The sequence below is a fragment of the Phacochoerus africanus genome, chromosome 4 (assembly GCF_016906955.1).
Source record: "Phacochoerus africanus isolate WHEZ1 chromosome 4, ROS_Pafr_v1, whole genome shotgun sequence".
Taxonomy (NCBI): Eukaryota; Metazoa; Chordata; class Mammalia; order Artiodactyla; family Suidae; genus Phacochoerus; species Phacochoerus africanus.
The window spans coordinates 87,863,759-87,879,976 of NC_062547.1; the positions used below are offsets into that span (position 1 = coordinate 87,863,759).

The 16,218-nt window shown below is 40.9% G+C and overlaps 1 protein-coding gene across 1 annotated transcript in view; it reads right to left on the reverse strand.

Annotated features, from left to right (window-relative positions):
• The window catches only part of DMGDH (dimethylglycine dehydrogenase), a 74,041-nt gene that overhangs the window by 53,378 nt on the left and 4,445 nt on the right, over window positions 1–16,218 (reverse strand). The window contains exons 3-5 of the mRNA XM_047774469.1: window positions 13,485–13,583; window positions 10,957–11,121; window positions 6,489–6,693 (exon numbers count right to left, since the gene is read on the reverse strand). Of these exons, the coding sequence (XP_047630425.1) occupies window positions 6,489–6,693; window positions 10,957–11,121; window positions 13,485–13,583 (469 nt within the window). The remainder of the gene's footprint in view (window positions 1–6,488; window positions 6,694–10,956; window positions 11,122–13,484; window positions 13,584–16,218) is intronic.

The following is a 16,218-nucleotide window of genomic DNA, read 5'->3' on the forward strand; positions in this document are numbered from 1 at the left end:
TGACCCTTAGCCCAGGAACTTCCATATGCCTTTCTTTCATGGCCATAAAAAGAAAGAAAGAGAGAAAGAAAGAAGAAAAGAAAGAAAAGGAAAGGAAGAAAGAAAGGGCAGAAGGAAGGAAGGAGGGAAGGAAGAAGGAAGAAAATAAAAAAAGAATAATAAAAAAATAGAATCTAAAATGATGAAAACAATCATGTGTCAGGGATACAGGATCACCTGACCCATCAATGAATTATTGGGGGGGGGTTCTATTTGCTTGTTTGTTTCATAATAATTTTGAATACTTATTCAAATGATCTGGGAGTCTTCCTTAAGTTATTTCTTTAGAGGTTCTATTCTCTTAAATTTTTAGCCATTTGGGTTTCTGCTTTTGTTTGCAATCTAATAAGGAGTTCTGAAGTCTCTGATATGATGAAGTTCAGACCTAGACACAAATCATCAATTATGAGTCTGGGAGCCCTTATTATATATTCTCATGTGGCATCTAAACATTCCTCGTGGGTTCTATTGTTTCACTTTGGCCTAATGATTAAGTTGGTCAGACTTGGATAACAGCCCCAGAAATAGGTATCCATTTGCAAACCAAAAATCTTACCTGTGAGCATTAGAGCTATTTGTTGGTTTTTGAATAATTTAAAGACTTAATTTATTCCTTCTGGTAGGAAGCTGTGAATTACCAATGTCAACACTTTGTGGGGAAATACAGTAAAGCCACATATTCTAGTTATATGCACTGGAGCAGTTTCAAAGTATAAAAAGCCAAAATACTTAGCCTAGCAATTCATCCCACCTCAATATCCTTAAAATACCTGTTTTTGATTGAAAACATAAATTGAAGAAAATAAATTCTGTCCTACTCAAACATTTATAAATTTCTGAGCCTAACTGCTTGCTTATTAATGCCCTTCACCATTAAAATAAAGAGGAAATGTTTACATAACTTATCATATAACTATATTGGGCCAAACCTCATAGCAAGCTCTACACTGTTTTCCCCTATGGTGGTAGGATTTGTTGGTATTCTCTTCCTCTAAACGTCAATCAAATTAAACTAAATCTTTCCAGGGTTACACTTTGCCCAGGACAGGACTTCACATAGTTAGATATTTTCAGGAGAAGATTTTATGAGCCCAATTCTTGCATGTCTTCAAATCTAGAAAAGCACCAAACGCCTTCATGTGACATCTGCTCCCTGTGGCTAGCAGCAACCTTATGTAAAAATGGGTGCTTGACAGCATGTACCTCCCTCTTCACCAAAATCACGCAATACACTGCCCTTGCCCCGTCCTCTTTGGAAGAGTTTCTCAGAGCTATTTGAAATGCTGCCTCCAATGTGCCCCAAATAAAGCTTAACTCACAACTCTCATGTGGTGCCTGTTTTTCAGTCCACAGCTTCAACCCTCACTAGAGCACCCACCAACCAAGTTCAAATGTGGAGGAATCCTCTGTAATCTACCATTACCCCTAAAAAAGAGTGAAGAGAAGAGACAGGAGAAATGATCATAGGAAATGGCTTTTTCATTTTTAAAAATGCTGTGATTAGAAATGGAGTTAAGATGAAGTGTGCAGATTCGTGGACAACTTCTACTAGCTGGTTTATACAGTGACAATGATGGTTTATATAATGACACTCTCTGATGCAAAGTACCAGGAAATGAAGCAATTCTTTTTTGGCTGAACACTAGGCTTTATGTTGGCATGATCCAATCACCGTTCTGCTTTACCATATTAGGAAAAGTCTTAAGGAAAGCTTACAAGGTTATCCTGGGCTTAATGAGTCAACTGGAAATGAGGTCGAGAGAAACATGCAATGGCCATGCAAAGAAAAAGCTTACATGGTAATAAATCACTCCCGCCCATGCCCCTGAGCTGCCCTGAAGTATGAGGTCGAAGGAATATAGAGTGAAGCTGTGTTTAAAGCACAGTAAAGGCAAGTTCGCCTATTGCACATCGAGAGGTCAGCAGTGTCAGAAGCTCTTCCTGGAGTTCCCAGCATGGCGCAGTGGTAAACGAATCCAACTAGGAACCATGAGGTTGCGGGTTCGATCCCTGCCCTTGCTCAGTGGGTTAAGGATCTGGCGTTGCCGTGAGCTGTGGTGTAGGTTGCAGACGCGGCTCGGATCCCGAGTTGCTGTGGCTCTAGCGTAGGCTGGTGGCTACAGCTCCGATTGGACCCCTAGCCTGGGAACCTCCATATGCCACGGAGCGGCCCAAGAAAGACAGAAAAAAAAATTAAAAAAATAAAAAGAAGCTCTTCCTTAGCACTGCTTGCTCAAGAATGAGTTTCCTACATTCTCTCTCCTGTAGGAACACCTGGAAAGCAGTGTTTCTTAAAACATATTCTACAGACTCTCTGGTACAGATAGGACGGTACTTGTTTAAAAGAGACTTTCCCAGCCAGACTTCCTGGGAACTTCCCTCAGTGACTCTTGCACCTAGCTTGAGAACCAAGCTCTGTGGGAAGCCTGTTTACCAGCAGAATGGGTGCTGGATGTCTGCAGAACAAGTGAAATGGTTGGAGAATCTTAAGGCTGATAAACCAAGAAGCCATGGGAACCTGAGGCTAGTGTTTCCCAGACCAGGGCATAAGCCTGTAAAGAAATAATCATAATAATCATAAAAATTATTATCATTAGTATAAATTTGTTTAGTGCTTTCTATCTGGGAAGCCATTTCTGGGTACTTTACAATATTAGCTCATTTGCTGATCATAATAACTTGTTGAGATAGGAATTATTACCTCCACTGTGCACATGAGTAATTTGCCCAGGTCACGTCATTGGCAATAATGTGTCTCTGGTCAAGGGAAGCCCACTGCCCTGGACAGTGTTGGAGACGCATGAGCAAACTGACACATTTTTACTTTTTTTTTTTTTTCATGCCACACCTGTGACATAAAGACGTCTCCGGAGCTAGGGGTCGAATCAAAGCTGCAGGTACAGGCCTACCCCCCCCCCCAACCCCCACCACAGCAATGCCAGATCCAAGCAGCGTCTGTGACCTATACGGCGGCTTTTGGCAATGCTGAATCTTTAACACACTGAGCAAGACCAAGGATCAAGCCTGCATCCTCATGGATACTATGTCAGGTTCTTAACCTGATCAGCCACAATGGAAACTCCCATATTTTTACTTTTAGGCTTCCCTTTTCATGGATCTCCTAGCAACTCAGCAGCCACGTAAAAAACTTTTTATGACTCCATGTAAAAAACTTTTAGCAGGTTATGGTACACTCGAGTAGATAACAATGGCCTTTACATCTTTTACATTTTGGTTATATTTTCAACTTTATATCCTTGGTACTTTAATTATGTTTCAGAGCTGCCTGAGGGCCTCAAGTGAATTCATGCAATATCCAGGTCTCACTGAGTAACTCTGGGAAACATTCCATTAGACACACATTCTTTTTTAATTTTTCTTTTCTTTTTAGGGCCGCACCCATGGCACATGGAAGTTCCCAGGCTAGGGGTCAAATCGGTGCTGCAGCTTGCCTACCTACGCCACAGCCATAGTAACGTGGGATCTGAGCTGCATCTGTGACCTACGCTGCAGCTTGTGGCAATGCTGGACCCTTAACCCTATGAGCAAAGCCAGGGATCAAACCCACATTCTCATGGATACTAGTCAGGTTCTTAACCCACTGAGCCACAATGGGAACTCCCAGATGCACATTCTAAACAACAGACACACATTGCAAATCATGTTAGCAATAATGCCTTCTGCAGATGGTTACTTTTATTCATAAAATTAATCTTTGTTAGCTTTAAGTCTAGAAGGGGACACATCCAAAACTTCACCCCCAATTACTGAGGCTTAATTTTTGGCAGAATGTCTATACTTAAAATTGCTTTTGAAAACTGACTTATAAATAATGAAACACACACTCGTCTGCACCTTCCGTGGACCACTAAGATGTGATCAGTTAGATTTTCTCTGATAACTTATGTCCAGTGGGGAAAAAAAAGAGGAGAAAAATTAGTGGGTGGGGGATAGGAAAGATGTGGGCCAGAGATGTGATTTGAATGAGATAAATAATGGAGAATTGAGACGGCATAGTTCTGCATGCACCTTTGAACAATTCGTTGTCTGGTGTTACAGAGACCTGAGGATGGTAACTCAAATGTGCCTGAGTTAAAGGCATCAGGAGCCAAGAATGAAGAAGAACATTCTGCCATTGTCCTCCTCTGCCCTGATCACCCCACAAGACTGCACAGCTGCACAGAGTACTTCATCTGGTAACCAATGTCCTGGGTTTAGGTCAAATCTCTTTGGAAATGTTTCTTTTTCTTATTCCTCACAGACTGTACTTTACAAAAAATAAGCATGAGATAGTTACTGATTTTTTACTAATGGCAATGAATTATGCAAATATCTATTCATTTAAGGAAAACAATAGATAAACGTGTTAAATTAAGGTCTTCTGTGTTATTTTTCAAAATATCAGTTGCGAGTGTGCAGCTGCCTGAAACACTGTGTTAAGAAAAATAGTAGGATTTGTCTAATGCTCTCTGAAACGAGTGCAGTGATCAATTAGCAATGTCTGCCATGGGTGCCAGATATAAAGTCAAAGCATGTTTGTTTAGTATGTACTATCACTATGAAAATAGTCAAATGTTTTTATAATGTTTGTAATGTTTTGTAATGAATTCATGAGACCATGAAGAAAGTTGCAAGATTACAAAGAATTCTTGCTACTTGGGGAAAAAAGGGATGAATGATTTCATTGCCTTAGATCTTCTAGCAGAATTTAGACAGGGGTGTCCAAGGACAATGGGAGATGGGGAGTATCCAGTGGGGGTTTCCTTGCTGTGGGACAAGTGAAGTTCAAAAAGAAAGCACTATTTTATGCCTTTACTTTTATTTTTTACGCAAGTCATTTTACATTATTTTCAATTTCAGATGATGTCAAAGAATGACTGAGATGTTTATGCTTTTCAAATGGGGGGCATGATTAGAAAGATTCAGAAATACTAACTTAAACTCTGAAATACTGAAGCATGACTTTTTACAGGACCACTAAAACTGTTTTGGGTAAGAAATAACATCAATCAGACATTACAATGTAGAGGAAAGGATCTTAACATTACTTGTTTCTGGCATGTCCTCGTGGCATACCATCTGATCTGATAAATAATCAAGACTGTTTTCATTTTCTGAATTTAAGCAATGACTCAAAGAGCAGACCACGAGAAAATCAGTAACTATCTCATGCTTATTTTAGGTTCTTAATTAACCATTATAAACCACAGGTCAATATAAATTATTAGCCCGGTTTAAACTCTGAAAACATTTTCATTTGCACGAAAATTTATTTTTTACGTGTGACATTTGAAAATGACTTCATAGGCAAACGACCTGATAGAACGTGTGTTAACTCAAGAGTAAAAAGACCCAGGTTTGGGAGTTCCCACTGTGGTATAGTAGGTTAAGGACCTGGCATTGCTGTAGCTGTGGTATAGGACACAGCTGAGGCTTGAATTTGATCCCTAGCCCAGGGACTTCCATGTCCCATGGGTTTGACCAAAAAAAAAAAAAGACCTAGGTTCAAGTCTTGACTCTGACATAACTGTCACTTTGCCAATTAGCATAACCTTTCCAGACCTTGGTCTCTGCATATGGGAAATGAGATTATCTCAAATATCCCTTTCGGCTTCGCTACTGTGAGTCTAAACTGCATCAGAGCACCTAAAAAGAAAATTACGAAACAGATTTAATAGTGTACTGAAAGGAAAAGGGTCAAAAGTTGTCTAAATAGAGCCTGGTAATCAAAATGGATGAGAGAGAACACACATGATCAAATCTGCTCTAAAAAAGCAAAGTGAGAACAAAGAGCATGGTCATGAATTTGAGCATTAGACTCTGGTTATTATTATAACGAAAGAGTGAACATAGGAAGGAAAAAGAAGCAGCATTTGGCAAAACATGGCCTAGAGCAGAGTGAAAGGGAACATGGAGAGGAATGCCAGCTTGCTGGGGATAACCAAGGCCAGAGCTGCATCGCACACTTCAAGAGCAAAGGGATGGGGCCGGGGAGGAGAGTTTTATAGCTTAGAAACAGGCAAAATGGGGAGTTCCCATCATGGCGTAGTGGAAACAAATCCGACTAGGAACCATGAGGTTGCAGGTTTGATCCCTGGCCTTGCTCAGTGGGTTAAAGATCCAGCATTACCATGACCTGTGGTGTAGGTCGCAGACAGGTCTTGGATCTGGTCTTGCTGTGGCTCTGGTGTAGGCCAGCAGCTACAGATCCGATTCGACCCCCAGCCTGGGAACCTCCACATGCCATGGGCTTGGCCCTAAAAGGACAAAAGACAAAAAAAAAAAAAAAAAAAGAAAGAAAGAAACAGACAAAATGTTCACCATGAGAGCTTCACAGTGTTTCATAACAATATTCATATGATAAAAATTTACTTTATGGCTGAATATCTTATTTCTCTGTCCCTTCACAAAAACCCGCTATTTAAAAAATATATACGTATGAGGCTTACCTGCAGCATTCACAATTCTATTTGCTCGCATAGATCCCTGCGGTGTTTCAACATCCCATGTTCCATCTGACCTGGGTTTCAAAGACGTCACTGGGGCAGGATATTTTAGAAGGGCACCGTATTTCCTAGCCCCAGCAGCCAGGGCCATAGTTAGAGAGTAAGGATCAATGTGACCATCTCCAGGATTATAGAGTCCAGCTAAAATCTAAATTAATCATAGTAGAGTCAATATTCAAATGAACATATGTACTCACAGTTAATTATATCCTGCCAGCAAATGTTTAGTAAAATTGGACTGTAAAAATGCATCATGACATCAGATCGAGCCATCTCCACTTTTTTTTTTTTTCCCCTGTACTTAAGCACAGACCTAGGCAGGTCTCACACTGAGGATTAAGTAGGCAGGCTATCTGATAGAGGCTTGCAGTTGTCTCAAAATCCACCCTCCCCTCTCCCAATAGCAGTGGAAACCAAATGTTTATTTATATATAGGAGCATTGAGAACAAAGATTTTCAAACAGTTGGCAGCTTATTAGTAGCTAAGACTATTTACTAAGTTCTGGTCAAGGAAATGCAAATGAAAGTGTCATACGACAGATTCCAGGAACCATTTAAAAATTTAACCAGCATTCCTCTTTGTCCTTTCTTTTTTGTCCCTAATAATCAGTGATGTTGAGCATTTTCTCATGTGCCTATATATCTTCTTTGGAGATATGTCTGTTCAGGGCTTCTGCCCATTTTTCAATTGGGTTGTTGGTTTTTTTGTTGTTGAGTTGTCTAAGTTGTTTGTGTATTTTAGAGACTAAGCCCTTGTCGGCTGCACCATTTGAAACCTTTTTCTCCCATTCCATAGTTTGTCTTTTTGTTGCCTTATTTGTTTTTATGGTTTCCTTGGCTGTGCAAAAGCTTGTAAGTCTGATTAGGTCCCATTGGTTTATTTTTGTTTTTCTTTCTGTTTCCTTGGGAGACTGACCTAAGAAATTTGTATGGTCGATGTCAGATAATGTTTTGCCTATGCTCTTTTCTAGGAGTTTGATGGTATCTTGCCTTATGTTTAGGTTTTTCAGCCATTTTGAGTTTATTTTTGTGCATGGTGTGAGGGTGTGTTCTAGTTTCATTGATTTCCTTGTAGCTGTCCAGTTTTCCCAACACTGCTTGCTGAAAAGACTGTCTTTTTCCCATTTTATGTTCTTGCCTCCTTTGTCCAAGATTAATTGACCGTAGGTGTCTGGGTTTATTTCTGGGTTCTGCATTCTGTTCCACTGGCCTGTATGTCTGTTTTGGTACTGGTACTACACTGTCTTGATTGCTATAGCTTTGCCATATTGTCTGAAATCTGGGAGAGTTCTGCCTCCTACTTGGTTTTTTTTTTTCCCCTCAAGATTGTTTTGGCAATTCTGGGTCTTTTAATGGTTCCATATAAATTTTTGGATTGTTTGTTCTAGTTCTGTGAAAAACTGTCATGGGTAATTTGATAGCGATCACATTGAACTGATAGGGATCACACTGAATCTGTAGATTCCTTTGGGTAGTATGGCCACTTGAACCATGTTGATTCTTCCAATCCAGGAGCATGGAATATCTTTCCATTTCTTTTACTCCTCTTTAATTTCCTCGATTAATGTTTTACAGTTCTCAGCATATAAGCCTTTCACCTTCTTGGTCAGGCTTATTCCTAGGTATTTGATTTTTTGGGGTGTGATTTTAAAAGGTATTGTATTTTTATATTCCTTTTCTAATACTTCATTGTTAGAATACAGAAATACAACCAATTTCTGAATGTTAATCTTATATCCTACTACTTTGCTGAATTCATTGTCAGTTTAAGCAGTTTTTCGGTGGAGTCCTTAAGTATCATGTCATCTGCAGAGAGTGACAATTTTACCTCTTCTCTTCCATTTTGGATTCCTTTTATTTCTTCTAATGGATCAATTATTTATCTTAAATTGTTTAGTACCATTAACAAAGTCATATGTTAATATATATATATATATATATATATACCTGGTGTCACAAAAATGTATGCCTGATTCAGTCATTCAACAACTAGTTCTTAAACACTTACTTTGTGCTAGGGCTTGAGGCTAGGCACTGTGGGGGAAACAAAGAAGAATCAAATCAGATGAAATAAGGAGTGAGCCCTGAAAGAGTCTAGCCAGGTCTCAGCCATTCCACAAAAATCTTTTAAGCACTAAGTACGGGCAAGAGGCTTTTGTCAAATCTTCTCTCTGCATCTATTGAGATGATCATATATTTTATCCTTTTTTCTATTTGTGGAATGTATCACATTGATTGATTTTTAGATTTTTTTTTTGTCTTTTGTCTTTTGAGGGCCGCACCCACAGCATATGGAGGTTCCCAGGCTAAGGGTCTAATCCGAGCTGCACCAGCCAGCCTACACCACAGCCACAGCAACATCAGATCCGAGCTGCATCTATGACCTACACCACAGCTCACAGCAATGCCAGATCCTTAACCCACTGAGTGAAGCCAGGGATTGAACCTGCGTGGCTCCTAGTCGGATTCATTTCTGCTGCACCACAGCAGGAACTCTGATTTTTAGATGTTAAATTAACCCTGCATAGCCAGGATAAATTCCACTTGGTTATGCTAAATAATCCTTTTCACATGTTGCTGAATTCAGTCTGTTAGTATTTTGTTGAGGAGTTTTGCATCAATATTCATAAGAGACCCAGGTCTTGCTTTTATTTTTGTTTGTTTGTTTGTTTGTTTTTTGCATTTTAGGGCTGCACCTGTGGCATATGGAAGTTCCCAGGCTAGGGATCAAATTGGAGCTGCAGCTGCTGGCCCATGCCACAGCCACAGCAACATGAGATCTGAGCAATGTCTGCAAGCTACACCACAGGTCATAGCAATGCTGGATCCTCGACCCGCTAAACAAGTCCAGGGATCAAACCCACATCCTCGATACTAGTCAGATTTATTTCCACTGTGCCACGACAGGAACTCCCAGGGCTTGCTTTTCTTCTTTGTCTGGTTTCAGTATTACAGCGATATATTCTGGCCTTGTAGAATAAGTTAGGAAGGATTTACTTCTATTTTTGGAAGAGTTTGTGAAAAGTGCATTAATTCTTCTTTACGTGTCTGGTAGAATTCACCAATAAAGCCATCTGGGCCCCAGCTTTTCTCTGCAGGAAGTTTTGGATTACTACTCCAACCTCTTGTTATAGGTTTAACGTAAGAGGTTTTTGATTTGTAATGGAATTTGTATTACTGTGGACTTCTAAACATCACATGGGTGTTTTAGAATGGATATGTTCTCATGCAGTGACCCTGTATCTATTTGATTTGGTACCCTGTCCAGATCCAGAGAAGACCCTTCCCATCTATTTTCACTGCCTAATGTACTTGACAGAAAGCCTGTGATGGTGGAGACTTCCAGCAAAGCATTCCAAGATCAACATAAAAACAGATTTAAGAACGTGCTTCCTAGTAATCGTGGCAGAATTTCAGTGCAGACGATGTAACACAGCACCAATCTGCCTCCACACTGGCATCACACAGAACTACAGACAAGGGTGTGCCAGCAGCCTGTTAAAGACCCATAGAAGCAAACAACTCCAAGTCCCAGATGGATGCTGTGAACCCTCAGGGATCAGAGGCACTCGCCAGGGAGAAACACAAGCCTCTGCTCCCCTGAACAGCCCCACCTGGTACCGTGAGGTAGTTTGTACAAAGGAGCCCGAAAGCTTGGGTTCGAATCTCTGCTCCAGCTTTTTCTAGCTGGATGAGCTTGAGGCCACTACGTAAACTATCTAAGCTGCAGTTTCCTGTTTCGTAAGACATGTACTTTTGATTATGATTGTGAAGATTAAATGAGATTATGCATGTGAAGGGCTTAGTACATAAGCATGTGCTGTAGTGTGGGGTAGTGTAGTACTAGGTACTATTATTATTCAAATGGGATTATCACCCAGCAAAAAAGACACTAGATTCCCAAGTGGATTTCTTTCAGCCAAATTTGGTGAACACAAGATTAATACCTGGCACAGAGCCTGTCAGGGTAGTATAGCCATGAGTTAGGTGGTATTTATGTAGCAATACAGCATTTACTTCTACCTTTGATTTGTAAGGAAAGTCATGAAAATAACATAGCCTTTCTACATACACATTTATACACCAGATTATTGTTTTCTCTGCATTTCTCAAACAGAAGGTTTATCTATGGAAACCCCTAGATCTGGGGGGCACAGTAGTAAAGAGGTATTGAAAGTGTCTCCTCAGTTGTCATAGGTAGAGAGCTAATAAGGGTTTTCACTGCTTGCACTTTATTTAGCATGCATAAGAGCCTACCTTGCAATTTACCCCAATTCCAGCATTAATCATCTGATTTTGCCATTCAATATGTGTGTACAAAGTTTTTCTGTTTTTCATTAACTTTCTAAAGTAACATTTTCTAAACTTAATTAAAGTCAACAAATGGTAAAAATGCCCTTAAGAGAAATACCTTATTCATGTTGAGTAAAGGGAACATCTCTTGAATTTTTTCAGGTCCAATAATATACTGTTCTGTCGCATGCCAGCCAGTCCGAGTCATTTGATATTTAAATTCGTCTACCCTTACAGGAGTTGTAGCAATTCTGATACTCCCTGGCTGATGGAATCCCACGACCTATGACAACAATGCCAATAAAAGCTCGTAAAGAAATCATTATTTAGCGCTCAAACATGGTTCTCCTCCAGCACAATGAAAATGCAGGTGTGCAAGAAAGAGGTTTACCATGCAGTGCAAGTAATAACCATATAGCATATGTGCATCATACAAAAAGATATTCATTCTGCAACTATGTACTAAGTATCTCCTCTGGGCCAGGCACTATGTAAATTCCAGAGATGTGAACAAGAGAGGTGAAGACAGGCTTACAATCCACGTGTAAAGACACACAGCTAAAAGCATAGCTCCTCTTAGGAGCTAGTGTTCATGAACAGAGGGAAAGAAAATTATGTGGAAGGAAAAAAAAAAGGGCAGGAGTTCCTGGTGTGTTGTAACAGGATTGGTGGTGTCTCTGGAGCACTGGGACGCAGATTTGATCCCTGGCCTGGCACAGTGGGTTAAGGATCCAGCGTTGCCACAGCTGCTGATCACAACTGCATCTGTGATCTGATTCCTGGCCGAGGAGCTCCATATGGCTCAGGGTAAGAAAGAAAGAAGGAAAGAAGAAAGGAAGGAAGGAAGGAAGGAAGAAAGGAAGAAAGAAAGAAAGAAACAAACAAACAAACAAAAGTAGAGGGAAGGAGGAAGGAAGAAAGAGAGAGAGAAAGAAAAGAAACAAAGAGGGAGAGAGAAAGAGAGAAAGAGGAAGGAAGGAGGGAAGGGGATTTGAGGAGGGAACATGCAGAATCGGAGTGTTGCACTGAGGATATTAAGTGTAAATTGGAATAAACATTCACTTGGCATTTGTTGAGATCCTTCCGTTGGCCAAGCACTCAGCGAGGTCCTGAGTGACAGGGAACAAAGATGAAGTCCTTGTGCTCAGATTGCTCAACAGCTGTGTGGGAGACCAACCAGTAAAGCAACAGGCCAACTGGGAGAGATTGTTGTTTTTAGAGGCTGTGCACACGTGTTCTTGGAACCAAGAGCCCTCAGCTCCTCCTGACTGCTGGGTGAAGTCAAGGATGGCTTCTCAAAGGGGACAGCCCCCAGGAAGGGTGGAGGATGGTTGGTGACATGGGGACCAGAGGAAATGTTGTCTCGGGCAGAGAGGCCAGCACGTTCTAGAGCTGTAGGTAATTAAAAATAGCTGAAGCATCTGAGCACAGTAAAGAGTTGCAAGAGAAAATGCTGGAAAGGCAGGCTTAGTGACGAAAGCCCTTCCTCTCTGGCTTTTGTCCTATAGACCCTGGGGAGCCATGTGATGGTTTTAGGCAAAGGGGAAATAGCATGAAACAGTTAAGGAGACTGCAGACTTAGTATACGAGTACCCTTTGCCTGCCACTTTACTTTGAGGCCATGACTACAAACGAGAAGAGAGAAAAATAGAAGTGAGGGGCCTTTAGTGATGTGTTTTTCAAAGCCATGTGACCATCTGGCATGTGCAGTGGTCAGAGCCTTTGCAATCCAGTGCTGAAAGGCTCTGATTTTTTAATTTCTAGATAGAGCTAGATAGAGACTAAAGATGTCTTTGAAAGCTGTTTTTTATTCTTTTTCATTTCAAAAATCAAGAAGAGCAGGCAATACCATTCAAGAAATTAAACCGATGGGGAAAAAAAAAGGAGTTCCCATCGTGGCTCAGCAGAAATGAATCTGACTAGCATCCAGGAGGTTCAATCCCTGGCCTCGCTCAGTGGGTTAAGGATCCGGCATTGCCATGAGCTGTGGTGTAGGCCACAGACATGGCTCAGATCTGGCATTGTTGTGGCTGTGACATAAGCCAGCAGCTACAGCTCTGATTTGACCCCTAGCCTAGGAACCTTCATGTGCTGCAGGTATGGCCCTTAAAAAGACAAAAAAAAAAAAAAAAAAGAAAAGAAAAAGAAAGAAAGAAAGAACTTAAACTGATTGGAAAGCAAGCTCTAGAGGTTCTCATCTTAAACTCTCATCAGAACCTTCTGCCACATTCAACACTTCACGTGCCATGATGTCAGTACATACAGTGATATGTGATGATACCAAAATCCTTCAGGAGTTCCCATCGTGGCGCAGTGGTTAACGAATCCAACTAGGAACCATGAGGTTTCGGGTTCGGTCTCTGCCCTTGCTCAGTGGGTTAATGATCCGGTGTTGCCGTGAGCTGTGGTGTAGGTTGCAGACGAGGCTCGGATCCCGCGTTGCTGTGGCTCTGGCGTAGGCCGGCAGCTACAGCTCCAATTCAACCCCTAGCCTGGGAACCTCCATATGCCGCGGGAGCGGCCCAAGAAATAGCAACAACAATAACAACAACAACAACAACAACAAAAGACAAAAAAAAAAAAAAGAAATCTCACGTATCTCTGAGAAACTGACTTTAAAGACATTTTCACCTTAAATGCGTTTACCTGTCCAGTTTCTTCTTCCAGTTTCTCATAAAGTTTGATGCTATCATAATGGATTTTCTTCAGGTTTATTCCAGGATGAAAATAAGTTGTTAGACCTGCCTTCAAAGTGGGGAGAAAAGGAAATACCAAACAAAAAAATTTAACATTCTCAAAATGTTGATAGTTTATCTGTGAAGAAGTCATCTGCTGCTGGCAAGAAACTAAGAAATACCAGCCAGTCCTTCGGGATGAAAACATATCAGCACCGATGTGAACACCCGTAAGGCTCCTGACAGTTTTACGAATCCACATAAATAATGTGAGAGCCAGCCAACAAATATATTTTTTAAGTCTCTAAAAGTTATCAGGGAAGGGGTTGGTGGCAGATTCAGAAATGGGATAACTTAGAGAGTTTAGGAATATATGGCTCAGCAGAAACAAATTTGACTAGCATCCATGAGGACCCCGGTTCAATCCCTGGCCTCCCTCAGTGGGTTAAGGATCTGGTGTTGCCATAGGATGTGGTGTAGGTCGCAGACGCAGCTCGGATCCCGCGTTGCTGTGGCTGTGACGTAGGCCAGTGACTACAGCTCTGATTTGACTCCTAGCCTGGGAACCTCCATATGCTGCAGGGGTGGCCCTAAAAAGACAAAAAAAAAAAAAAAAGGAGGGACTATATACTATTGGGAAGAACATGGGGTTGAGGGGTGAATACAACATGGACCTAAGCCAGAGAAACACATGTGGTTCCCTTAAGGAGAAGGACTATGAACAAGCAAAGTTTTCCTTGTCCCAATCCCCACCATTACCTGGAATGGAGCAGCCCTCTTGTTCCCTTTCTTGAAATTTCTAAAATTCAAGAATTGGAAAATTCCTGGGAATTAGAGCCTGGTGAGTTGGTGAACAGAGATTCACTGCAGCTTAACCAGTGTGAAGAATGAGCACATAGACGGAACCCCACAAATATTTCCAAATAAATATTGAATAATCATGCTCAGGAACATATCTAAATATTGCACACCCAAACCCCTTTTATCAACTCTGGCAGATGGCATGTTGTATTTTAAGCAATGATATGAAGTGGGTTCTCTCAATTAATTGTCTGAGGCCCCATTCTGCGGCTAACTTATCCTGGAAAGCTCGTCTGAACAAAATCCGTCTAAAATAAAATCTGTCCAGGAGGATTTATCAGGTTCTTCTATGGTCACTGTGAGCATCTGTTTCTCCTGAACCCAGTGAACTCAAAGACACCCCCATTAATATCATGTGATATCACTTACATGTGGACTCTAATAAAAAAATGAACTTATTAAATTGGTTTAAATTTAAATTTTTCTCTTGCATATATGAGCAGTTTTCTAGGTGATACATACCATTTTGGCCAGAAAACTCTCATCATGATACCAACATTTCCAAATACCCCTTCTCAAAATACTTTCTTTCCAACTGGATGATTTTGTACACATTAGTTATTACTCACTTATTGAAAGCCTCACCTGTACTTTGAAGGGAGAGCCTGCATCTATTATTTTATAGGGATCTACTGTGTAGAAATGACTGGTAGCCATTTCCATCACTATGAAGATCACCAAACAGGAGACACTCGTCTTTCTGTAAAAGAAACACTCTAAGTTTCACCACTCTTCTAATTATTGTTACGGGACCATCAACAAATCTCCAGGTAGTACGACACTCTCAAGGTCTTTCCCTCTCCCTTTCTTCACAAATACTATTATTCAAAACCCTGTTTCTATAAAATCCATCACAATGTTGATATCCTATAGCATGTGATCTGTCGTAGGTCAGGACAGACCGAATACAAAAGAAAGAATGGGGCCGCCCCCATGGCAGAGCGCCAGCGTCTCCTGTCAACCTTGGAATCACATGCAATGTGTCACCCCCATCAAAGGTGAAAGCTATTTATAAAGATTAGTAAAGCTTAATTTCTTTCTTTCTTATATTTTTAGATTAAAAATAAATACACAAAGTTCTAGCATTGTGTTCCTACACGCCACGTGGATCATCTTGCATCTTTAATCCTCAGCCCTCCAAAACATCCACTTTGGCACCATCGCCAGGCAGCCTCTGCTTCTTGCTCCAGCCTCTCCTCTCTCCCTCCAACCTACAAGAAATATTCTGGGGATTTCTCCTTGTGGCTCAGCAGTAACGAATCCAACTAGCGTCCATGAGGACGAGGGTTCGATCCCTAGCCTTGCTCAGTGGGTTAAACGATCCTATGTTGCCCTGAGCTGTGGTGTAGGCTGCAGATGCAGTTTGGATCCAGTGTTGCTGTGACTGTGGTGTAGGCTAGCAACTGCAGCTCTGATCCAAGCCCTAGCCTGGGAATTTCCATATGCCTCAGTGAGGACCTAAAAAAACAAAAAAAAAAAAAAAAAAAAGGAATGTTCTCTATCTAGTAGCATAGGGTGCTGACAAAGCAGTCTCATTAAAATATAGCAAAACCTCAAGACTTTTGGACTTGTGACTCCATTTTGAATAGTCACACTGCAAGCCATGCCTTCCTACCCAAAGCATCTGATTTCTACATGCTCTAGAAATGATTAACCTTGAGAACATGTTCATTGAGGCTGCCTTTATTTCACAGTTTGCCCCTTCAGCTGGCTCCCCAACCTTCCACATTCTCATACCTGCTCCAAAATGTCTCTGTGTTAAAAAGAAATGGCTAAAGAAAATGTGAAAGTTACAGAAAGGAATATTAGCCATAAAAAAGAAGAAAACGTTATCATTTGATAGC